Source organism: Poecilia latipinna, unplaced genomic scaffold (genome assembly GCF_001443285.1).
Source record: "Poecilia latipinna isolate Pla-1442-1.1 unplaced genomic scaffold, P_latipinna-1.0 Scaffold488, whole genome shotgun sequence".
Lineage (NCBI taxonomy): Eukaryota > Metazoa > Chordata > Actinopteri > Cyprinodontiformes > Poeciliidae > Poecilia > Poecilia latipinna.
Window position 1 is genome coordinate 309,241 of NW_015113104.1, and position 25,065 is coordinate 334,305.

Below are 25,065 nucleotides of genomic sequence, written 5' to 3' on the forward strand. Positions count from 1 at the left end.
ACTGTTCTCACGAAGCATTTCAGTGACCCATATAAAAAGCCCATCTGGAGAACAAAATTGAGACTGGATGCCTTAATACATGGGAAGATACTGACTCCAGTGGCTGTTGCCAAACATTTTAGTGTATTCATAAATGCAAAATTTTAATCTATGAACATAAGTACTCTTTAAAAGAACCCTCTGATAACATTTGTTGGTTTCACCTTTTTAACCAACCAAGTAGCTAACACTATGCTACATCCCTGATGACTAGGAGCTTCTATTTCTAGAAGCAGGACGACCTTTCAGCAGCGATGGTGATGTGTGAGCATGTTATTCATGAGATACCTTTGGATTGAAGAGTATTTAAATATAATCAGGTGGGTATATTATCCAACTCCCCTTACTAGACCAACACTTATGTTAATGCTCCACAATTACAATGCTCACCACCAGTAGATGTGTGTGAGCTATAATCATCTCTATTAGAGAACGAGACGAGCTGGGTCTAAAAGTGCAGATTGCAGGTGAGCATTTTAAATGTCTGCTAGAGTTGTAAGTACTGCATAAATAAAATAATTTAGAACAAAAAAAAAAAGTATTTTCTGTGCAGGACAGTGATTTGATCTTTATCTGCTCCCAAATTAGAAAAAAAAAACTTGTCAAAGGAGAGATTAAGACAGTGAAATTGTTTAAGTGTTAGCTGCTGCTTCACAAAATTAACAGGCTAACATTTCTGGCCTTTAACCTCATTGTGTTTCTTTAAGTGGATTGCAATCATAACTCCTCAGCCTGGTTAAAATACTGGTCTCTGAATTTATGACTTAACCCATTGTTTTTGCTTAATTCATTGCCCCTGTGTATCAAAAGCACACAGCAGCTGACACCTAATCATTCGCATGTGGTTCTCTGATCACCTGGTTAAAGATATACACACCTTCCAACTTTTTTCTTAACTCACATTTAAAACTTGAGCATCCCAGGTAGAACACCTGAATTAAAAAAAAAAAATCTTTACACCCATTACAGTAAGGTTGGTGTAGGTGACTGGGTTTATGTAATTAAACTTTATACATCTGATTGCACAGTCAGCAGTCATTTTATTAGAAAAAATACATATACTCATAGAAACAAAGGTTAATCTGCAAGTTCATACACTGATGGTAAAAGTAAAGCTGTATCATGAATACATTTGTCTTGGAAATTCAGATTTCACATATCACAATCATTGCAAATTTCTGCCTCTGCATGTATTTTTGCTACAAGTAAAAACAAGGAACAGGAGATTTAAAAAGCAGCTCTTACTGCATCACCGATGAAAAGGAGAAACCAGCTGAATCCTACCACAAACAAGTGAAGCTCAAGTCATGAGACCGTAAATAGTAGAAATCTGAGTAATCAGTAGCGATCATAATGTGGACGATTATGAGAGTTGTATCCCTGATTGGAGCCTCTGGACCCAGACTGATATCCACTGCCATGCCCCCAGTTCCTGTCTCTGTCATGCCAGTGCTGTCCACGACGGTCCCCTCGCCACCTTCTGTCTTCTCCCCAACTGCGGTCTCTGTAGCCTCGACGGTCCTGGTACCTGGAAGGTATTCATAAAAAAATAAATACTACAGCATAAAACATTTCCCACAGAGCGGCTGACTGAACACAAACTGGACCAACACTACCTGTTGTCCCTGCCCCTCTGGTTTCCCCCTCCACGCCCCCGCCAGTCGTCAACAATTGGTGGCGGGTCAGCTGGACGTTTCACATATTGCTGGTATTCACTGTCCTCCAGTGAGAATCTGTTCGAGAACAGCTCCTCGTAGCTCTGCGTGTTTTCTGAGGCATCAGACATCCTGTTAGCAAGACGATTAAAAGAAAAGGCTGTTAAACTTTGAAGAAAAATAAAAATAAAAATAAAAAGTATGAGAGAAAACTGCCAAGATGATTGTGTTATGTGTGATTTTGACTTTTTCAAAAACAAAAAAAAAACCCAACATAACTTTAATACTATGTTTACAAGTTTAAAATACAGAAACTAATTTAAAAAACATTTCAAGGTGCTTCATTTTTCAAGCCCAGTAAGATTGTGTTCGAAGCAATTTTTAAACTGAAAGTGGATCAAATTATGAACGAATAAATTACCAGTTTCAAGCCAAAACTTAAAAGTGTCTGCCTAAAATCTGAAGATGAAAACTGATTTAATTTCCCAGTATTATGACAATAACTACTTAACCCAATCAGACATGTGTCTGCACATGTCTGACTTCTGGCCAGAGTTCAGAACTAAATCAGACAGAAAATCTGTAAAAGCTACTGGACAAAAAAAAATCTGAAAATCTGATAGATTACAACAAGTTTTACAAGGAAGAGTGGACAAATGTTGCCCAATCAAGATGGGGCGCGATGACAGATCAATACTAAAGAGGACTGATTGGGGTGTGTGCGACACTTTTAATATCCGCTGTTTGTGTCTGTAGATTACCAGGAGCTGAAACTGCAGCAAAGCCTTACTGTACCAGAGAAACCGAAAAATTACATTATGTCCGTCAAGGAATGAATACTTGTTTAAGCAGTGAAATTTATAAGAAATGTTCATTTTTAAGATTAAAATATACTAATATCGAGTGAAAGCAGCATGCTTCACTGTAGTCTGTTTCGTATTTTCATAATTATTCCGTAAAGATCCTTAATATGTTCAGTTATGCTGAGTATTCCATTTTCCAACAACTAAACACATGGAGTGATCTTTTCTGCCAAATAATATACAGTCTCTAGTTTAGCAATGTGCATTTAAACGCTCATTGGAAACAAACTGTTTAATAGAAACTGCTAAACTGAATTGCTATTGCTAACACGGATTTTAAGATTGTTTTCCCCTATGAAGTTCGCAGCAATGAACTCCAAACCAGGAATTGATCCAGTACAATTAGCATAATTAAAACATAAAAGTTGTCCTTCTAATGCACTTTAGCAGAAAATTTAAGAACGTACCTTTCTTTACACGTTAGCTTTAGCGTCAACTAGTATCGGAACGTCACTGAAAATATGTTCCCTGAAACACAGAAGCTTGAATAATGGTTCCGGGAGCGCGCGCACCTGCTCCTGATTACAAGCTTTTCAGGTATTAGAAACCTCTATAAAAGCTTCTTTATTAGCATCATCTGTCCGTGTTAAGTCCGGTTTATGAAGACACAGTTTAACTAATATGCATATTAGTTGTCCATCTGACTGTATAACGGATCTCAACTCCAGGAATTCAGCATTATAAACATGTAAGTGTTTAAAAAACGAAATAAAACAAAAACAAGCTGTGGGTTCTGTTTTCTTGGACATTTCGTGATTTCAGACCACAGTTTGGACACAGTTGTCAGCGTGAAACCGCAGCCCAGCACCACAGATACCGCAGGTTTAAAGAGAGTGGGTGGTTTTGCAAAAGGAGGCAGGTGGAGGAAGCCGCTCCGTGTCGCTGCTGCCTGCTGCCTCTGCTGCCCTTCATATGAAACACAATCCCTCTGGGGAGGAAGAAACTCCGCGTTGAGACCAGGCAGACAAACATCAACTTATTTCCTTATCGCCCTACTGCAGGAAGCGAGGAGGAAGCCATTCCTTAGTGGGATTTAGCGCCTCACGTTTGATAGGAGCGACAAACCAGGAGAGGATTTAAAAAAAAAAAAAAAAAAAAAATTTCCTGAACTGAAGGTGTTTCTGTAGGAGCGAGCTTGACAACCCGGTGAATCGAGTTTACGGAGAAGTGTTCTCGTATTTCACTTGTCTCTCAGCAGCAAGAGGACTTTTTTCCCGCTGCGGACAAAGCGGGGTTTTGACTCCGCTGACCACTAATATTTTAAGGACCTCACTTTTAACATTATTTTTTTCTATAGCCTCTAAATAAAGAAAAGGAGTTGCGCCTCAAGTCCGCTGCAATGGGGTGAGTGATCCGGAGAGCGCTGTCCTTCAGAGCGCCTTTTTTTAACACCTGACTGTTCAATGTGTGTCGGTTCGCAGAAATGCCTCTATAGCTGTTCACCTGTTATTCACTTCACCTGAATAGGGGGAACTGTCTCGGCTCGACTGTCCGTGAGGAGGATCCTTGCTTTACAAGATTATATTTACAGACCTCTTTTCTGTGAGATAATGCGACTTCTTATGTAAAAATATTATCTTGCGTATAGTACGTAATTTCAAGTGGATCCCTGTGCGTTTTTGCGTTCTTCATAATCTGTGCAGCTACCGCTTTGCGGCTTATGATATGGAGGTGTCAGAGTCAACACTGCCCACTAACGAGGAGAGATATGGCACTTGTGGGAGTGTGTGTGTGTTCTCTGGAGAGTGTGTGCTTCCACTGTCGTTTACAAGAAACTGCACATAATTTTGTGTCTATAGTCTGTTGTGTGGAGTGTTGACTCTGGCTCATCTCCACAGTTATGCAATCCGTAGCCCACTTGACATATACTTGATTGGGATGTTTATGTGAGGTACCTACTGTTCCTCTACATTTTGACACAATGATTTTTTTAAAAAGTTGATTTTAATATGAATTTTCTCTCAAAGAATATGTAAATGTTAGGGATTCCTCTACATTATATGCAAAACTAATGTTGTGTATTTAAAGGCATTAATGTTCAGTAGCTTTCTGAAAACCCGTCATCCACTTCCACATTACTAGTTTCTACCAGATTACACAAGTTTGTCTCTAACTACATAAAATCAAACCAGTTTTACAATCTCGTCATCGTCTTGGAAGTTTTACAGTCACCGAACCGGTTTGGAGAGGTGTTGGTCTTGTTGTGTCATGAAACTGGCCCCGTGGACCAGGAGCCAGGCCAAGACTGGGCAGGTCACACTTACTGGTGGAGACGGCTCTGTGGTTTCATTCTGCCTTATAACATCTGATGGCTGAGAGAATCTTGGAAGGCAGAAGCACCCGTCTCCTTGGAAATCGGGATTCATTTTAATATTACGAGTCAAGTTTGCCATCACTTTTGTTTTAGAAGATGCTTCCTTTTGTAATCAGCTGATGGCTGATTTGTCCAATATTTACATCATCAGAGAATCAAAAGTGACTTTCTAAATGGGCTCAGTTCAAAACTTTAGATTTTTTTTTTAAACTCACTTGCAGTTCCCTATTTTTAATCCTTTTTTAAATTAAGAGGCGGGCTCTCCTTCTGAAATCGTTTATCTCTGCAGCACACAATGCTAAGAAATCTGCAGTGTACCTATGGCTGTGATTAAACAAGTTTACACTTGAATCTCAGCGAGAAGGAAGTATAGGAGAAGTGCTCTCGGGTAGTGATGCATCTTGTTCTCATGCTTGTTTTCAATCAAATCCTTTTTCTCTACTGTTAGTGTTTTGTCATTACATGAATACCAGGCTGCTCTTCTGAAAATGTGACTAGTTGGTGTACATGTAGGGTAATGATGTTCAAAGTGGCACATATAAAGCGGAAGCTCTAGTTGTGACATTATATATTATAGTTATAGCTTTACAGGCTTTGACCAGAGTGTCTGACATTGATATCAAACTGATGGAGAAATGGGGCGTACAGCTGCTACGCCCGCCTGATGGTGGAGACGATGGATTTTAACTTCACCCACACACCAGACAACCATACAACCATTCAGGCTCCTTCAAACCCAAAATGCATCAAACCGAGTGAAGTGCTGCTCATGCTAATGTCTGTAAGGTGAAGGACACCAGACACAATGAGTTCTCTACTTCCTTTGTGTCTAGCCTCCTTCACCTACTCCTTTGACTATTTGAAACTCTAATTCTAGTTTTACTGTAGGCCATAATTTATGTCCTACGCCATTCTAGATGTTCCAACTCGAATCAAATCGTATGGATACCCAGAGTTGTTGTTTTTTGTTTTTCGATATGGCTCTCTTCCTAGGGAAGCATTTCTCATGGGGCGACATGAGCACTCGGTTAATGGGTGATTTTTTTTATTTTTTTTTTTACTTGCATTTTCAGCCAACATGTAGTCGGCACCCCACGGAAAGTCGCTGGTCTGTTTCACTCAACTTCCTTCGCTAAAAGGAAATCTGGTTTATATTACATTGTCTCTATTCATAAATGTAAAATACATGTTCTGGTGTGACCTGAGCTTGGCGGGTCTACATTTGAGATTCATGAAGCTTTTATTCCATTTGAATACACAAAAAAGAAATATGCTCCATGATTGTTTTGGTATTACAAACACTATATTGTAACCTAAAAATGTATATCTATAGACCAGGGCTGAAATGATTAATCGATTATCGAAATGATTGTCAACTAATTCAGTAATGGATAAATGATTAACTGGAGTGTAGAGACTCAAAGAAGGCCTTTAGGTTTAAAAAAACCCCAAAATGGAGTCGGAGCCGTAATCCACCCAAAACTATACAAAAAATAAATTTTACAATTAAGATAAAACTGTCTTTGCCTGTAATGTTTGAACCAAATTTTAAGTGGTAAAATTTTAGCTTCACCTAGTTCACATTTACTAATAGAATGCTATTGTTTTATATCTTAGGCACTAGAATTTATTTTTCATTATTAGAAAAGGAATTGAATTATTTTTCATTTATTGTGTTAAATGAAGAATCTGTATAGTGTGAATGTTATTTTGTCCAATTAATCTATTCTTAAAATAATTGTTGGTTGTGCCCTCGGTGTAGACTGGCTGTTTGTTTTTATCTGAACGTTTGGTTTGTGGACTGATGGCTGATTCTTGGACATCTTATCATACAAAGTTGATCTCACAGGAATGTGTAGCAGAAGTTTTACGGAGGCGATCTTACTTGCACAATGTTTCTCTCTCTGGTTACACCCTTGCGATGATGCAACAATGTTGCACCCTGGGGATCAGTCAGAGCTGACGAGGTGTATCTTACTTTTTGTTTTCACTTCATTGTTGGGAGTTCTTCTGTATGAAACTATTCACTTCTAATTTAAGTTTTAGATTAATCATTTCACAAAAAAATACTTAGGAGAGGAAACACCCAGGATATTTTTCTTTTGTACCTTAATTACTAGTCTTTAACTGTATGAAGTCACTGGCGTCATTTATTGTTTTGTTTTTGTCACTAAAGTTCCATAGGACTCACTGAGGCCATTGTGAGTTTGTCTCTGTTATAATAATGCAAACATACGCCTTAATCGCATACCTGCAGTTGAACACTGCTGAATTTTGGGAGTGAGAAAATTTGTACTGCTGCAGTGTGAAAGAAAGTTGTATTTTAGGAAGAGGTTAGCAGCTAATGCACCGTGTCTCTGGAAGTACTGAAAAATAAAGCTTAGATTGCCTGAAGCCCTGTTGTACAGCATAAGCACACAGGCAGCCAGCAGTATAATCAGCATATTGCTATTTAAAGCAAGCTATGCTGGGAGCAGCCCTAACACAGGGATAGATGATAATCTCCTGGCTGGCCAGAGAATGACATCCAAAGGCTTAACACTCATTGATTAGGCTCTGTGACATGGCAGCAGGTCTCTTGGCCGCCCTGACAGGAGACTGGACTTTAAGCCTAACCAGAGAACCAGAGTGTGTGCCTGTCTGCCTCTGGTTTGGAGGCAGCCCTCATCGAGCTCTTGTTTACAAGAACAAATGGGTTTTAGTGGTAAAAAGGGTAAAAGAAGAGGGACATGGATGGTGGATTGAACATTGTCTCAGCAGATGTTTGAAGCCCAGGAGGCCATCTGCTGTCATACTGGGTTTCTGGGGAGATTTCCTCACTCCCTTTTCCTTGGATCTCTCAGATTAAGTTGGGCTCTTCATGTCACCTCAGTGTGGCGGTGGGGGGGCCTGCTGCGTCTGCTGGCGTGAAGCTGGCCTGTCGCCTGCATTACATGAGATGCTGCTGTATGACGCCAATAACTGGCAAGACTTGTGAAGGTCACTGATGACTGCAGCTAAAGCAGGCTGATGGGAATTTAAAAAAGAGAAAATTGATGATTCTGTCAATTCAGTTGTTCAGAATTGGTTGTTAACGCTACAGTATTATAGCAAATCAGAATGCAAATGTAATGAGAAGACCCAGTCTGAATGAAATCTGATTTTTATATCATGAGTGTTTTGACTGCATTGTGACTGATTTCAGGTATGTTGGGGGTTGCATCACAATATTCAAATATTTCTTAAGGCAAAACTTGCTGATCTGTGAGCTGGTGTTTTTGTGCATTGTTTTAATATTAACTGAGCAATTCAGGCCTAAGATTGCATTCTAACTTTGGTTGATGTTTGTCTTTTAGGTCCTCATTTTCTTCCATTTTTAATAAGCAGGTTGTGTGTTTTTCTCTTTTTTTGCATCTTGTAAATAAAGCTATAAAAAAATGTCAAATTAAACCAAACAATATCAAATGTATCTCATTATAGGCTCAAAATTTAACATTTTGAGCCTATAATATAGGCTCAAAATTTAACATTTTGAGCCTATAATAGTCAAAATATCACATTTTGACCATTATAGGGTCAAATTTTAACCTATAATGGTAAAATTTTAGGTTAAGTCACCTTAAGGTTACTTAAGTTGAAAATCACTTAAGTGACCTTTGGACTGAGAAGTTCAGTGGTGAGGGTTTCATCTTTGCTCGTCCTTCATCCACCAGGTTTAGTAGGTTGACTTGTAAAAGTGCTGCGTCACGATATGAAGGAAACGTGTAACTTCAATACTATCGGTGAAAACTGGGATGACTCAGTTGATTACTCGCATTTTTCTCACTCTTTTCTTTTAATTTCAGAACATCCCCACCAGTTTCTGAGTTTTATCGTCTCAGCCACTAAAAATAATCATCAGGTGTGGGTATTAAGGGCAGTTAATCTGCCCACCTGGGCAAATGCATTATCATTTTGCAGCGTGTGCACTTTAACACTTGAAATTTAGTTTTCTGCCAAAGATTATATCCAGGAAGTCTGTTGTAATTTCAGTGTTCCAAGTCATTTTGCGTTGGCAATTTTGTTTTAAATAATTTCGAAAATCTACTTGCAGTTATGTTTTGTGACTGCAGTTGTTTATATGTAGACAGAACAGGTTTTTCTAACAATCTCAATGTCAGTGTTTTGCCTATCCTTTGATAAAGGGATAGGCAAAACATCAACTTGAGGCAAAACTTCATCATTTGTTGATGATGAAATTAGAAAGAGCTGTTCTGTTTGGGCTTCGATAGTATAGAGGCTATCCTGCAGAAAGCTACATCTAGGGGTGGTAAAGCTCCATGATACAAGTAAGATATCAAATAATATAAGATAATCTGATATCTCATATTATTTAATATAAAAAACATCTAATTTTGGCTTCATTCAACCAGTTAAATTAAATATTGGCACACAACATGGACTCATGACACCAAGACTACAAAAGCCGATATACATAAAAGGTTCTTTGCGATACTAATATTGCACAAGTTAAAAGTATACTTTCATGCTACACTGCAATCGTGAGATGTCACAATGTTTGTAGCCGGTGGGGAAAAGAAACAGCAAAAAAACAATTAAGCGTAAACTTGTCATTATGTTGCAGCTTGCTGTTCTCCTTCCATATTAAGATCTGATAACTTTTTCTCCGCCTTCATCACCACTGACACCATTACTGCATCAACAACAACTGCATCACTTCGGCATTAAATTGAGAACTTCTATCCTCAGTCAAGCAAAATGTAAATTCATGGTCAAACATTTAGTAATGCTAACAAGCCTGTTCGCGAAGCCGTCTGGAGGAAAGGGCATGCTCTGAAATAAAACTAAGTGGGTGTGTCACAACATCCTCGACAGCACACACGGTCCTCTGCTAGGTCTAGAAATGTGTTGAGCAGAGGGAGGAATACATCGGGCTTCTTTGAAAACCAGGCAGGGGCAGGCTGATTTCACTTGACTCGTTTTGTGATCGGATGCATCTTGATCTGAGCTCGCTTTTTAAGGGGGGGAAGGAAGCATTACATTTTCTGCATGCTAGCTACTGGGGACTAAAATATGCACCAGCCTTTATCTGTGATGGCATAGGGGGTGCATCGCTGTATATTGAATCAGTAATTGTGCATGTGTGAAGATGCTATTGATGACATGCCATAATCAGGATTATGTTTTTTCCCCGGATTTCCACCAGCGTAGCTTCAGTTTATGTAACCGGCTGTGTTTGGCATCAAATTTATTTTGCTCCTGTTTTCTAAGCATATTTATGTTGCACCAACAAGATTTCATGTGGATATTGTCACTTTAAAAACTTATAAAACTTGTTGTGATTGTGACTGGCAAGCAAAGCATTTGTCCCTCCAAAAAAAACCCTGTAATGTTCCTTACATTAAAATCCACATTTAAACTTTTAGCTGAACATCCTTTAAAATAAAGATGAAGGCATAGGATAAATATTTCAGATTCGTAAGTCTCATTAGGTTTCTATGAATCAGAGCAAGCTTGGTGCCTTTGTAAATGTCCAAAGAAGGGGGGAAAAAATCATAATGCAGAGTTTTGTTCCAGTAATTTCAGTCACATACAGCAGAAATCCTGCAGCTGAGGTTATTGCATACAGTATCTGGGGGGCAAAACTGGGCTTTAACCTCCTGACTTCATTAGAGAAACAGCATCTTTATTGCACTGAAAACCCAGGTGGTTTGCTGTAATGAACAGAGCTCTTCTCTGTTTTGCTCAGTCAAATCTGTGAATTCCTACTGTTCCATAAAACATCTAGTTTATATCCAGCCTTGTATGTTTGAGATATAAAGAGGATTACACACACACAGACATACTGAGACTTTCATTTTTTCGTTTTTTTTTTTTTTTTTTTTGCAGTATAGGCTCAGTGACTGATTCTGTTTTGGTTCCGACTTGAAATTAGAGAAGGGTTTCATTTTAATGGTGTCATATTGTGCAGCTGACCTCCAAATCTTCTGAACTAGAGGAAGTCATTTTCCCTTTTCTCGTTGGAATAAAGATATCCCCCCGTTTTCTTTTCTCATTGAAAATCCAGCTGAGTTCATGTCAGCGCTGGTAGGGGAAGGTGATAAAATATAATTTGTTCAAAATCAGCAGTGAGTAATTTTCCTTCTATTGCTCAAGTTCTTGAAGCGAACAAGAATACAAACTTATTTTTTAAAGCGCGTTGATCGGAGATGGGGGGTCAACATGTTTCCTATTGGATCATTGTTTGGACCATTTGGGCTGCTGGGTGTTCTGGTTTGGCGCATGTCTAATCAAGAATGAAAATGTAAAACAAACAAAAAGTAGATTTGTCTTGAACACCTTTTTGTTTGTTCCTAAATATTCAATCTGCTTTTTGTTGCACTGGTTTCCTGTGGTTTGTTTTGCTTCCTGACAATTTATTAAGAAGAAAACCCATTTCTTGGACAGCTGGCCTTAGACTGACCCAGTGGCAAAGAGACAAATGAGAATATCTTATGTAACAAACTCATTTATGTGATGGAGCCTGTGGTTCTGCTTCCATTAGTACCTGAATGCACAGTTGATGTTTTTTATATACTTACTGCTTTTTCAAAGCACTAAACCTGGTGCTACATGGTGTGCTGATTCCCTCTCTGACCTGCAAACTTCAGACATTTTTAACAGCACTCCTAGGTTCTTTAGTGTGCACCAGTAAAGTATTATCTTTCTATATAGCAAGCAAAGTTGAACTAATAAGAATGCTTCTCTGTATTTCATTTCAATGCGCTAATGTATTTTCAGGTCCATCCTGACCATTTATTGAATGAGGATGAATGACAGCGGTTGCTTTATTTTCTTCCTTACGTAGGCTGTATAACCTGTCAGTCAGATACTGTTCACTTTCTGTCGGAAATGGAAATTTGCAGCCTCCGTCTCTGAGGCCGCTCGCTGCAGATTTTCTGTCAAACAGGCTGGTTTTCAATTTTGACATTCTGTTTGTTCCCTTTGACCTCACATTACTTCTTGGTCATAAAATTTCTGAATGCGGCTGATGGATGAGCAGCGTCTGTTTGGATTGCTGGCCTGGAGTGGATTCCTAAACTCAGGAATCTTGTTTAAAACCAGTTCCTCTAGTAGCTCCGTCTTCTTCTTTTAGTTTTGTTTTGCTGCTTCTTGTCTTTTTTAAAACCACGTAGGGGAGAAATGCAATGTGACCGCAACTCGTTGCAATAGAAAGCACATCTAGAGACTCCAGAGTCAAAAGTGACGGCTGTGTGCTTTTATTCACACTTTCTCTCTGGACAGCGTGTCGGCTTTAAAATATTTTTTTTTTTTTTACATAATCACAGTGCTGGAAAGCCTCACTCCCCCTGTAGACTGTCATGTTTAGGAACATCAAAGGTGGCTTAAAGTAAATCTTTTACAGGACTTCAGTGTTGTCTGCTGTTATTAATGCAAAGGCTTGTAATCTATTAGCTGGAGGAACACGTTTGACAAATTTCAGCTGGTTGTCATCTGCACATCTAGATTTGTTTTAACATATTCTTTTTAAGCGCGCAGCTCCATTAATTTCCCATGAGCGATTATTGATCTAAGATGAGCAAAGAGACGATGCATGTAGAGACAGACAGAGCAAATTAACTCAGACTTGCCTCCCCTCACAGAAACACACACACCTGTAAATTATTCAAAGCACCAGATGGGGACAGAGAGCACTCGACAGTCAGTGGGACCAGAATTTAGTCAAAACATCCCCATCGTTTTTAATTCAGGAAAAATCAATCAACTTAATGCCTTTTATCCCCAAAAATCAGATCATTGGATTCCACTAACAGTTGTGTAAGTGCAGCCATGTGTTCAGTGTTGGCCTTTCGCTTGTCTTCCCCTGCCAGAGCGAGCTGGCTTCAGACACGGCCGCCCCAGCAAAGGTCAGCCTGTGTGTGTGCGTGTGTGTGTGGATGGAGCAACAGCAGTGATCTGTATAATGGGTTTTGTTGTTCCCAAAGCAGATGAAGATGGAGATTAGGCTTAAAGGGGACAGCAAATTTATTAGGCTTTAATTTCTCAGCAACCCATAATCCCAATGGAAGGAAAAGCTTTATTAGCTCATGAATATTTGCAGCATGTCAGGCTGGCTCTCTGCTTCACATATTCCTCTTTTTTTAAATGGTGCAGCTTTAACCCTGCATCTCCTGAAATTAGATTGTTTGCAGATGTTTTTGACTTTAAAGGCATCAAAAAAATGTGGCTTCATTTAAATTTTCTGTACATGTTATAATAAATGCAGTGCTTTACTGTCTAGATATCAATTTGGGTCATGAACAGCAAGTCGGGTAAAAGTCGAATGCAAAAAGAGAGAAGGCTCAGAAAAACATAAGACGGTATTCAGTGAAGTGAGATGAGAAATCTGTCACTGATCTCGCAGGTTGTATAAAATAAAAAAATATGCTTTTCTTACTTTCAGTGTTTATTACAGCTTTTACAAAGGGTCTCTAAAAATTATAATTGTTCCCTTCTGCGTTCAATACTTTAGTGATTCACATAGGCAGCCTTTGGGTGATTTTAATATTTCTGAGGTTGGATCACCTTTGTACTTAAACGAAGATCATTTTTAGATGATGATTTCTAATTTGATATCTCAAAGGTTCTCAGTGGAGGTGTGTGTGTTTTTTTTTTTTTTTTTTTTTTATTAAAATATACACTGCTGGTTCTGAACTATTCTTTCTCTTAAATGCTGAAATCTCTGCTTTGCTGTAAATCCAAATTATTTAAAGTCTAGCCATTACTTTCCCCCGTTCTCTGCTTTTAGTCTCTCTGATCCTTCTTGTTTTAGGAGGTTTCGCAGCAGGACGTTTTAAAAGGCTCTTCTGCATTCCTGTGTAGAAGCAACCCTTTTTAGTGAATTTGCCTAAAGGTCAGATCCCGTAATGCACTGTATTAATATTAAAGATGACTTTTACTTTGCTCCAGTGGTGAACCTAAGTGTCTGCATGAGATGGAGAATTTTATCTTGCTCTGCTCAAATGTGGCAAGTTGCTTCAGGTTCTACCTGGAAATGATGAACTGTGAAATCTTGCAGGTCAGTGAACAAAAGCAGCAGATGCATGATGCATTGACCACATTTGTTTCCCAATTTAAATCTCTGCCAGGGCAACTGATGAAAGTACGACAGAGGGACAACTAGCTTTGGTTGTAGGTGTTTAAAATACTTTGCAACTTTCCGATCATTGTGTCTTAGTTTTTGCTCAGGCGATTGTGTGTGTTGGTGCAATTGACCAAAATAGATGGTGATCTGTCTTCAGAATGGGATGTGTAAAGCTGAGGAGCATTTAGCCTGCCTTAAGTCGTGCTGCAGTTCAACTGGCTCTATTCTCACAGGCCATCTCTCCCCTCTTGGTGAGAGATGCAGCAAAATTGCTGAGGTAAATCACTTCACTCTCTCAGAAAAATGGTGTGACCTTCAGTGTTCCTCCAACACAGTCACTTCCGAGTTTGGCACCGCTAGCCAGTTTTATAGTTTTTATCTTATGCGTGCTTTACATTTAACTGATGGAAAATTGTTTGGAGGCAGCTAGACTTTGGCTTTGCTCATGTGTGGCGTAACATGGCACAACTGAAGTCGGCTTGTAAACTCATAAAACACTATCTGGGATTAAATGTAGCGAAGCTCTGTAGCGTTTTACTCGTCAGTCGTTCAAGCAATGGCAGAAAACGAGTTCACATTTCTGCAGTAATATTTGAAGCTTTTTTTTTTTTTTTTACATCTGGTGTTCACATTGAGAAATATAAATATGCACCGACATACGATTCATCGAAAACCTGTTGCATCTTGAAGTTTTCCAAGTTCCCATGGATCTTTTTGTCTGGACATGAACTTTTTTTGTTGTTGGTTTTAAATTGTCTGGAATTTTATTGAAGATTTGTGTCTTTATCCAAGTGAAAATGAAGTTGAGTGCAAACCCACAAGTGCCCGCTTTGTGTTGACATACAAGTAGAAAGGTGTTATTGACACCTTTGAGACGTAGGAGCGTGCTGATGTGCTAATGGCTCCGAGTGTCTATAAGGATTTACTGAAGGGTTTGTGTTACATTATCACCTATCCCTCAGAGCCTGGGGACTCTGAAGGGAAGGGATGCTGAGACACCAAGAGATATTGGGCAACTCTACCTGTGCATGTAGCAAAAAACGGTGTCGGATATGACTCATTATCAGTGGAGCTTATCTTAACCTGTAGATATTTTGCTCATGTTGTCTCAAGTCCCCTCTAATGTGGTCCTTCCTCTGTGTTTTCAACTCTGCAGGGAGCAGCCGATCTACACCACCAGGGCCCACGTGTTCCAAATCGATCCCAGCACCAAGAAGAACTGGGTTCCTGCCAGCAAGCAGGCCGTCACCGTCTCTTATTTTTACGACAGCACACGCAACAGCTATCGCATTATCAGCGTGGATGGATCCAAGGTCTGTGTGTGCGTTTTCTGTCAAAGTGTAACGCGATCGTAATGTGCAAACATTTTAACTGCTTTCTGGAGACAAAGATGAGGTTATGCACCCACAGCTAGAACCGAACAGAATGACTCATTATGGATTTTAATGTTGCGTTTGAAGCTCCCACTGATAAGGACCGGCGTAGCATGCTGGTGTTTATTTTTCTTGCGCTTTTCTTTGTTTGAAAAGGTTATTAATTATTATAGCACCGTTTCACAAAAGGCTCCATAAATCCTGAGCGTTGTTTAGAAATGCCTCTTCAGACTTGAGGATGCTGGTTCATCCTTTGAGTAATGTCTGAATGTTTTCTTTCTTTCTGTGTTTTAGGTTAGAGTTGCATGGCTTGAAAAACTAAAACGCCAGGACTTAAGACATTCCAGTTACGAGCCGCTCCACATGAGTTTGGCTCTCTTTCATATTAAAACTATTTCTCTCAGCTGAGTGAAAGAGTAGATGATGGGTTTCCATGGCAATCCTCTGTGTGAAAACCGCCGGAGCATTATGACAGCAGTATCACTCGGCTGACACAGCCAGGCAATAGTTTTTGAGCCTTAAATCGCCCAGCGTTTAAGCAGAGCAACTTGAGAGACAGTGGATTAGGATTACCAACCAAACGTCGGACCGGTGGCTCTCGCAGGATTTCTGTGTGGTTTCATTGGAATATGGGATATCACACAGAAAGCCATTTCTGCCGTCTTCCAGTAAGCGATCAATAAATGCAAACCCAAGTGTTCTTCCAATAGATTTTTTTTTTTTTTTTTTTTGCAAATTTGACCGACCGGATGGAAGTTGTTTTCATCTGCAGGTTGAGCTTATTTTTAAGAAGAATCCTTGCAAAAAGATTTTGGTCTCTCGTTTTGTTGTTCGATTACTTTAAATCCCAAATAAATTAACAGAAATTTGTCGGTGTAATGCGATAAAATTTGAAGAAGTTCAAATGGTTCATAAATATTTTTACAAGGCGTTTAGCATCCTCTATATAAATGATATGACGGCCCTGTTTGCTGCTCCGCTGTCCTCCCCGTCTGCCACATTCCCCCACACTCCTGTAGCCGCCGCAGCAGAGGTGTGTCATAACAACTCTGCAGGGAACCATTACATGTCAAGCATGAGGATAAAGATTTCTGAAATGTTATCTCGGCTTAAGAGGAGATAACGCGTTCAGATTTAGATTTTCGCTCCTTGTTTACAAAGTGAATGTGGCGTCTCTAAGAGCCGAGCAACCAAATTCGAGGAAATGTTGAATCATCGAGTGTTAAATATAGTTTCTGGTTCATTCACTGTAGCTGCAGGGGGAACATGTCTGTCCAGGGTAATGATTTGTTCTGCTGAACATGACGGACCATCAGCTCGCATTTGTCCAGTCATGATGTGTAGGCATCTCACTGATGATGCTGCAGCAAGAGGAAGAGCACATCAGCACTTTCCGCTGTCAGTATCCCGAATCGTACAGCTCAGCCCAGGAACCTGCAAAGTGCTGTGCTCCTTTTTCTTTTTCTATGCTTATGAATTATTCTATTTGTAATAGGTTTTCATACCCTAACCTGACATGTAAAGCGACAAATTTATTTCAGGAGTTAACAATCTGTCATCTTTTCGATTGTCTTTGCTAACAATGTGAGCTTGTTAAAACTCGGATCCCCTCTCTGGCTGCTGAGGGGGAAACCCGACCTAGAAAGTATTAAGTTTTCATTTAACTGGGACTATTGGATAAACCTTTGCAGAGGAAGAGCGTGAAGCATTTCGGATTACTTCTTTTCCTCCCCAGCATTGTAATTCAGGATTATTAAGTTTAAGTTCTGCAGCTCATCATTTTTGTTTACTCCCACTGCAGTAGTTTAAATTGACACACATTTGCAGTGGGTTAATTTAACTTGAGTCAATATTTTGGGGGCTTAAACGGTTTTAGAGCACAAATAAATCTCAATGCATCCTTATCAGATTTAACAGAAATTAGATTCTGTGCGTGTGCAGTAGAACAGATGTAACCTGAACCATCAAGATGTAGGTGCACAAAAGTTTTAAAATTATGTAAAAAACAAACGATTAAGAATATACTGTACAAGATTATAACATCAAAATATCATACCGTTATTACAACGGCAGTGTTTACAACAATATCAGTGCTGCGCATAAAAACGTGCAATAACAGAAAATAAATAAAAACTGAGTTCAGGTTAGACATGGGGTCAGGCATGTAATGGTCAGAGTTCCGCTATTGAAATAAATGAAAGTCGATGCAAAGTCCTTGTGAAGATGGAAAGATGTAACATTTGTGTGCATTTCATTCTTTTTGGTCCAACGTGTGGTTCATTAAATACTGTTGATGATTTTTTAAATGACTAATTCAGTTTTGCGACGTAAACACTGTGAAATGCTCACATATTTATAGTTGGATCACCACTGAACACGGCCGTTTCCTCAGGTTAAAACCCAGAAGAACATGGAAGCCTGTAAAATCCCTTTCAAATGTGTTGCAGTTGCACATTTCTGTGGGCTTTAGAGACTCTATATAAGTGATAGTGTTACAGTTTATTGCTGAAAATCTCACCTTTTTTTTTTCCCACAATGGAGGTTCCTGTCCCATTCACTGACTCCAGCAAATAGGAAATGCCCACAAAAAAAAGACAGTTCTGGGTGTTAAAATGCACTTGAAGATTATTTTGCCAAACTTTAGTCTGAATCTTATTCTTTTGTTGGGGTTTTCTTCAACCCTGCACATTCTCTAGTGTAGTGACAAGGAGGCATTTTTATTTCGACAGTCTATAACTCCGTCCTGCTGTTTGTGCATCTGTCAGGCTCAGAATTGTTGTTTTGAGAGGATGCTTCGTAGTTTTCAGAAAGCTCCATTGTTCTTGTGAAGTGTGGTTTTAAAATGGAGCTGGATTGGCTGTTTTGCTGCATGTGCAGCTGTCATGAGAATGAACAGAGCTGTTAAGCCCCAAAACAATTACCAAACAGGATCACACCAAACCTGGTATGAGTTAATCTGAAGCTCCAACAGCAGCTCCGTTCATAAACGCAGCATAATCAGAAACATTATTTACTAGTAAAAATGCTGCTCCCTATCAGCTGAATGTCAGGAACTGAATTTCCTCCATATTTGGATATGCATTTTTTTTTATTAATATTGCAGCAACCTGCAGAGCGACATTCTCCTGAGTTTTCAGCTAAAGTTCTGCATAAATGTCCTCAAACATCTCTACAGCTTTATTTACTGAAGGAATGAATCCAGGTAAAGCGGAAGAAAGGATGTGCTCACATTCCAGGCATATTAGCCTCCCATCAGCGTAACAACCAGGAAACATTCCCACTCACACCGATTGAGACCAGACACAGAACATGTGAGCGCTTTTGCCCTCATTTAGATCTTAGAGGGTTCAGATCTTTGATCCCATCATCGACTGCAACTAAATTTACCTTCTGAAGTTCACCTGCGTCATTGCCACCACAGAGACATGGGCATGCGAGTGCATTTTCGGTCTTTGCATATCATAGCGCGTGTGTGTATATATAGTAAGATTAAAAGATTTGGCAAACATACAGAGGAACTTTTGTTTTTTTTTCCTCCTACTTGGCATAACTGTGACAGGCTTTGCTGTCAGCTTCTTCATGATTTGTACTTTGAGTCATACTGTAATGTCAGGTTGTACATTCTGGCTTCTAAGACCCTGGGGAAAAAAAAAGAAAAAAAAAAAACTGTGCCAAGTTGTGGGTTTCACTTTTTTCCCCCTCAGGCCTTTTTCAAATCTTCAAAATCATGTCATTTCTTTCCTGCCCATGAATTTCTTTGCCTGTTTTGCATGACTACTCCTTATTCTGACTTATCGTATTCTGTGGATTCACTAGACACCGAGTTTTTCTATAGTCTTCTGAAAATCTGGGGTTTTTTATCTGCCCCTCGGGACGCGGGCCAGCACCGATCTTGTCTGTGCCTCATGTGCCACTTGATCTGCAGCCCATCTCACCATCCACACAGCTGCCAGCGTCACTCCACTCGCCCTCCCACTCGCACATTTGCTTGCTCACCATGTTGTGCATTCCTACACGCTAAAATACAGTCGGAGGACCTACGTACCAGTTCACTTGACTTTCTTAAAATAAATGCCAACTTTCCCCAGACATTTTGCTCGTATGCCTGTACTGCTAACAAAAATCTGTTAAGTCTTGAAAAATCTTTTTGTTAGAGTAGCATAGTTCATCATGGGGATAAAAGGATCTTTGCTGTATTTACATCGTCCTGGATCCTCTCTTCCCTTCAGCTCTCAGCTCCCACTACAAGTTTTTTCTTATTATATGTTTTAGATCTTGAAAGGGTTTAATGTGGAAGTTGCTTTTTGTTTTGTTTTTTTGTTGTTTTTTGTTTTTCCTGCTGTTGATTTGACCAAATTATGGATCATTCCACAGCTAAAGGCCCAGTGATGATTCATTTTTAGTCTTGCTTGTAGAGGCTTACAGATTATTTGCATTTTAAGTTATCTTTGTGTATTTTTCTTTTATTTAAGAGGCCTTGCTACTTTATGTTGTTGCAGATTTCAGTCTTTCAAAGAGGAAACTGGTCCGCAGCATTACAGACCCTCCATTACGCTTTAGTGGTAGAAGTGACTTTTCAGTATTTACGTGTTTTACAACAGAGTCACTAGAAGTGGGAACCAAAACAATCTTTATTTTCACGATTGCTAAGGAATTTTGGTGAAACTCTTTGCTGCAGTTCTCGAACATTGAACGTTTCATTTCTACCTCCCTAACCTTTATGCCGTCTCTGAAATTTCTGATAAGTTTGGGTTCTTGTTCAGCGTTTTTTGCAGTTCCAGTTGTTTTAAACCTTTTAACTATTGTTACGACTGGACAGGAGGTTTAGCCGCTTTCCTGATTTTTATGAAGATCAACACAGATTTTCCTTTAATGGGGTTGTGAAGACTGACTAGGAGAAAAAGGCCACTGACGCATCACATTATTGCCAGAGGGGAAACATGAGCACATGGGTTATTGATGATCTTGACAGTCTTTCTTTGGTTAAAGAATAAATTAGTAAATGATTGACAGACATTGATTTTGTTGGAAGTATTATGGATGCAAATAAATCTAGGATTAACTTTTTACGCATGTTTTATTGTTTTTTTGGAAAAATAGGTTCCCAATTTAAAAAAAAAAGTAAATTACTACTGCAACAAATGAAGATGTGTGTAGGTTGTACTATACAGCAAAAAAGTTAAATTTTATGAAGGAAAAGAAAATCAGACTTAACATCTCTACCGATTCTTTTGGATATTGAGGTTTTATTTGTCAAGCGCCAAAATAAATCTCATGTCTGCTTACAATGTTCTTTTTTTATCCTGCAGCTTTAGCCCTGTTTGTTTTATTTTTTTTCACAAGGATAATTAAAGTTTTATCTTATCTTAACACACTGCTTTGAGCCAGCACAATGAGCTCTGTTAAATATTCACTTGGCTGCTTTAAAATGAGACGTGCGAACGTTGTTCAGGTTCCTCTTCAGGGTAAACTGGGTCACGTTTGTGTTGTTGAAACCTCTGAAAGGGAGATGCTGTTTTATTTGAGTCTGCCTAGTGGATTGCTTTCTTATGTTTTCTTGCATTTCTGTATCCAACAGTGATTTCAGCGAAAATGTTTTTAACACTTAAGCCACTGAAAAGATGGAGAGCGAGACGGTGGGGGTGTAAGAAAGGACACAAGTCTGTCAGTAGTTTGAAATCTGTAATCTGGTGTTCAGAGCCATGTTGCTATGAGACCAGGGCTGCACTGTGATTAATCTGTCTTCTATTGTTTCCTAATTGTTGGGGTAATTAACATGTGCTGCTTTTAAGTGCTGTTGGATCTTGGTCGTGAGAATGTCCTCTTGTGCTTATTTGCGCGTCTCTCCTTGAATCCGACTTTAGACTCGTCTGTTCACAAACAGTCAGACTTTTGCTGCTTCAACAAATCCCTCAGTCTTGTTCTGCAGCAGGTGATTCTTACCGTCTCATTCGCTGCTTTGCTTCAAAAGATAAATGTGTACCGTCACAAATGCAGACGCTTTGAATGTCAGTGGGTCAGCAGCCGTCAGAGCATTACGCTTCATTTTTGGATGTTTGACTTTTTTAAAAATTTTTATCTGGATATCTTTTATTGCGGCCGATTAAAATGACATTTCTTTTCATTTGCTTTTGCAGTCGTTGCAAAGCTGATTGAACTCCCTGTTGAAAGGCGAAAAATATAAACCTAATAAAGTAACAGCTTTGATTTAACATGTGAATACAACGGTTTATGCATTCGATTGCATTTTATTTAAGAATTGAAAAGTCTTTTTTAGCACTCCATTTGTACTGACCCCCATTTAAATACATGTTAAAAATGTGTGATACTAATTGGCTGTTTTATCTGTCAGGTTATTATCAACAGCACAATCACACCCAACATGACTTTCACTAAGACGTCCCAGAAGTTTGGCCAGTGGGCGGACAGCAGGGCCAACACAGTGTTCGGGCTGGGATTTGCTTCAGAGCAACAGCTGTCAAAGGTAAACATTAAACATTTCAAGTGTCTTCACTCAAACCTTTATTTATATGAATATATATGTTGGAGATGGATGGATATTTATCAGTGCACAGCTTTCATGGTAATCACACGTTTTGAATGCAGTATTGAAACAAAAAGAGGTGTGGATCCAGTGTTTTTATTTAATTTTTTTTTTTATTTCTAAGTAATGAATCTCCTTTGAAAGCAGCCAGAGGCATCAGAAGCTAAATCAGTGTCGGCTTGTTTAGCCACTCGTCACAACTTCTATTTCTTGTGTTTTCAGTTTGCAGAGAAGTTCCAGGAAGTAAAAGACGCAGCAAAGTTGGCAAAGGACAAATCGCAAGAAAAGGGGGACACGTTGAGCAACCACTCCCAGGTAAAGAATCTCTCAGCTGCTCGAGGAACTCCTCCCTGTAAACGACTGATTGCAACACAGAACATGTTGACACAACTTCAGAAGGAGGACATTATTTAGAAATTCTCTGCAACGACTTATTATCCAGAAATGTTGACTTTCTTTTCACAAAAACATAAGGATCCAGTGATGAGATGATTGGAGGTACATCACTCAGCAGTTTGTTGCCAGCCCAGCTCTCAGGCTGGCAGCGAGTCCAGATGGTAGCATTCAGTCTCAGCCCTGAGACGCAGGGCTCTACTGGACCATATGACATGATAAATACTGGCAAAAGTTTCTTCATCCCTTCTGTCAGAGCTCACATGTTCAGCTTCCTCACACCGTTCATCTGAACGACTGTCTCCTATCATGGAGAAGGCAGAATGTCGGCCCCACGTCCGCGTTCTTAATGTAGCAGCTGCAGGTAAACTCCAAGCCTGTCCTCGTATCTGACTTTATCCGTGTCATCCAGCAGGAGTCTGGACGGGAGACTCCTTCAGCAAACCAGGCGCAGAGCTTCAACGGGACGGATGATGAGAAAATCTCCTTCAGTCCAGAGGCCGCTCAGCTGAAGAGCGAAAACGAACGCCTCAAAAGCGTCGTGGAGCAGAGGTGAGATTTCATTTTATGGCAACATCAGAAGATCTGATGAGGTCTGTGTCTTCCCACCTCATAATTTAGATTTTCCATTTAGTTATTTAATATTGGTATAAATTGTATATGTACACATCTTTCCTTATTGAATAATTATTTTAAAAAAGAAAGTTCCCAACAAAAGTTGTATACCGAGTGCATTTCGATTGTAATAATTTCAACTCTGCTTAGTTGGGGGAAGAAAAATTCAGATTGAAATGAATCTGCATTCAGAGGTAGGGAGGCCATGCCCAGCTGCAAAGGAAAATGAGACTTTCTTGTTCACAGGGAGGGACAGATTGTCTCCCAGTTGAACAGGTGGGGATGGGGAAGAAATTGGAGATATAAACCTTTTGAGAAAATGGAGTTTGGTTATCAAGAGAAAAACTTTAATGTTTTTGTTTTTTTTCCTGGATGCTACAGGGAACCACTTGAAAGAGGATAAAATCTGAGTAAAGTTTATTTTCTGAATCTCATCCGAGCTCACTGGAGCATTTTGGATCCGCCGGAGGCTTCGATTGAACTCGATGGTTTTTAGCCACTTATTCATGGGTATAATTATTCTAATCCAGTGAAATTTAAAATATTAAACAAGCTTCCAAAACACATTTTTCTCCAATCTGTGGGCATTGGGCCAGCCTGGCACCAGTTTCACCAACATGGTTTGAACATATTATTATAATTTTATGTTGCACTGAAAATATTCACCCTTCAGCTTGATTGTTGATGGATGTGAAATAGTTCAGCGTGTTTTATGAGACTGGTCATTTTAACACATTTATATTGTCTTGATGTACGAAATCAACGGAGAAGAACTAAATTCATGAAGCTCTTTATTTTTCACTCCGCACAAAGCAGATCCTCGTCACTTTCATATTTTGTCTTTTTTTCTTAAACCCAAAAGATTTTATATATGTATATATATATATATATATATAATATACAGTTGTGTGATGTCGCATTCCCCCAAACCTCTATGATCTTGATGAGCTGTTGTGATGACTGGAGCTTCACTCTGTTGGGTTACCTGGACCTCAATGCTGTTGCCAAGTGAGTGAATTATAATTGCATGAAAACACCAGATGTGGATCCAGATGGGAATCTAGGGACCTCAGGGCGGCAGAGCCAATTAAAATTATAGTAAGCAAAATTTTCTAGAACTGATTATAGGCAGCAACAGAAAGAGGTTCTGCTTCTCCATTTCTTCACTGTCGTTGTTGTTCATCAGGTCAGCAGGAAGGTTTGCAGCATGAAATGCATTACATGTTTATGCAGCAAGGTTTAGAGTAAGCACAAATATGGAGATCATCTCCAGCAGAAAGATGAATAAAATGGGCAACTGTATTTTTCATGAACGTCTGCTTTGTCTTTTTTTAAATTTAATTCTTTGAGTTGCTGGTATTTGCTCATCTTTCCTCTCATCCAATTGTGCTTATAAAACGAAACCAGTTCATGTCTGTTGATGTTTTTGATGCTATATAAGTGCCATCAGCATCTTAAAGGTTACACCAAATCAGAATGTTTTTATCTTTAACTTCACCCCCTCAAAGAAATGGAGGATTTTAAAATTAAACGTGTAGTTTACTGAGGGACAAGGACTGAATTTCTCTTATGTTAAAGGAATATTTAGCTTCTGCAGTGACACTGCTTGAAACGGCCGAAGGCTGCAGAATGCCGAGGAGCATCCAGGTCGCCATTTCCAGCAAGAACGGAACACGCCAACCCGTCCATGCATAAAGAAACGCAAAGTGATGCATAGCAAATGACCATCAAAAACATCCCCAACCTTATTGATGAAATGCAGCCTTTTAAACTGAGTGTTCCCAGATTTCCTTTTTGCAGCATAAATGAAATGATTCTGTGCCGTTCTGTCGTTTGAGCCCCGAACGGTTTATCTCCTTGACTAATGACACCTGTTGATGCGTCTGCCCCTCTTCCCTCGCAGCAACACCACCGCTAAGAAGTACGAAACGGAGCTTCAGACTTTAAAGGAAAGTAATGCCAGACTGGTGGATTCACTGCAGGAGTCTTCTGCTAATGTGGAAAGCTGGAAGAAGGAGCTTACTGCCTGTCAAGAAGAGAGCAACACTCTGAGGAAAAAGGTAACGTGCTCGCACCGTCCTGCGGGGAAGTTCAAACAAAACACACAAGCTCATCAATCCTGTCGGAGGAGAAGCTGACAGCCCTAAACCTCTGCCTCCAGGAAAA

The 25,065-nt window shown here is 39.5% G+C and overlaps 2 protein-coding genes across 5 annotated transcripts in view; one reads left to right on the top strand and one right to left on the bottom strand.

Moving 5' to 3' along the window:
• Window positions 1-1,059: 1,059 nt before the first annotated feature.
• Window positions 1,060-3,052, bottom strand: ramac (RNA guanine-7 methyltransferase activating subunit). 2 transcript variants are annotated; one of them, XM_015039873.1, is made up of 3 exons: window positions 2,971-3,052; window positions 1,656-1,828; window positions 1,060-1,567 (listed from the first exon to the last, which is right to left on the bottom strand). In XM_015039873.1, the coding sequence occupies exons 2-3, from the start codon at window positions 1,823-1,825 to the stop codon at window positions 1,378-1,380; spliced, it is 360 nt and encodes a 119-aa protein (XP_014895359.1). In that variant the 5' UTR covers window positions 1,826-1,828; window positions 2,971-3,052; the 3' UTR covers window positions 1,060-1,377. The 2 variants fall into 2 exon arrangements, with proteins under 2 accessions (XP_014895359.1, XP_014895360.1); XM_015039874.1 differs by having other exon boundaries at window positions 1,656-1,826; window positions 2,965-3,046.
• A 99-nt stretch (window positions 3,053-3,151) lies between these two features.
• homer2 (homer scaffold protein 2) overlaps window positions 3,152-25,065 on the top strand; it is a 28,400-nt gene continuing 6,486 nt past the window's right edge. Inside the window, exons 1-6 of one of the 3 annotated variants that reach the window (XM_015039872.1) lie at window positions 3,152-3,245; window positions 15,131-15,287; window positions 21,700-21,831; window positions 22,114-22,206; window positions 22,697-22,836; window positions 24,803-24,959. In XM_015039872.1, coding sequence (XP_014895358.1) covers window positions 3,244-3,245; window positions 15,131-15,287; window positions 21,700-21,831; window positions 22,114-22,206; window positions 22,697-22,836; window positions 24,803-24,959 — 681 coding nt within the window. In that variant the 5' untranslated portion in view covers window positions 3,152-3,243. Of the gene's footprint in view, window positions 3,246-3,282; window positions 3,902-15,130; window positions 15,288-21,699; window positions 21,832-22,113; window positions 22,207-22,696; window positions 22,837-24,802; window positions 24,960-25,065 lie in introns of those variants that run through there. The other 2 variants (XM_015039870.1, XM_015039871.1) reach the window with 2 other exon arrangements.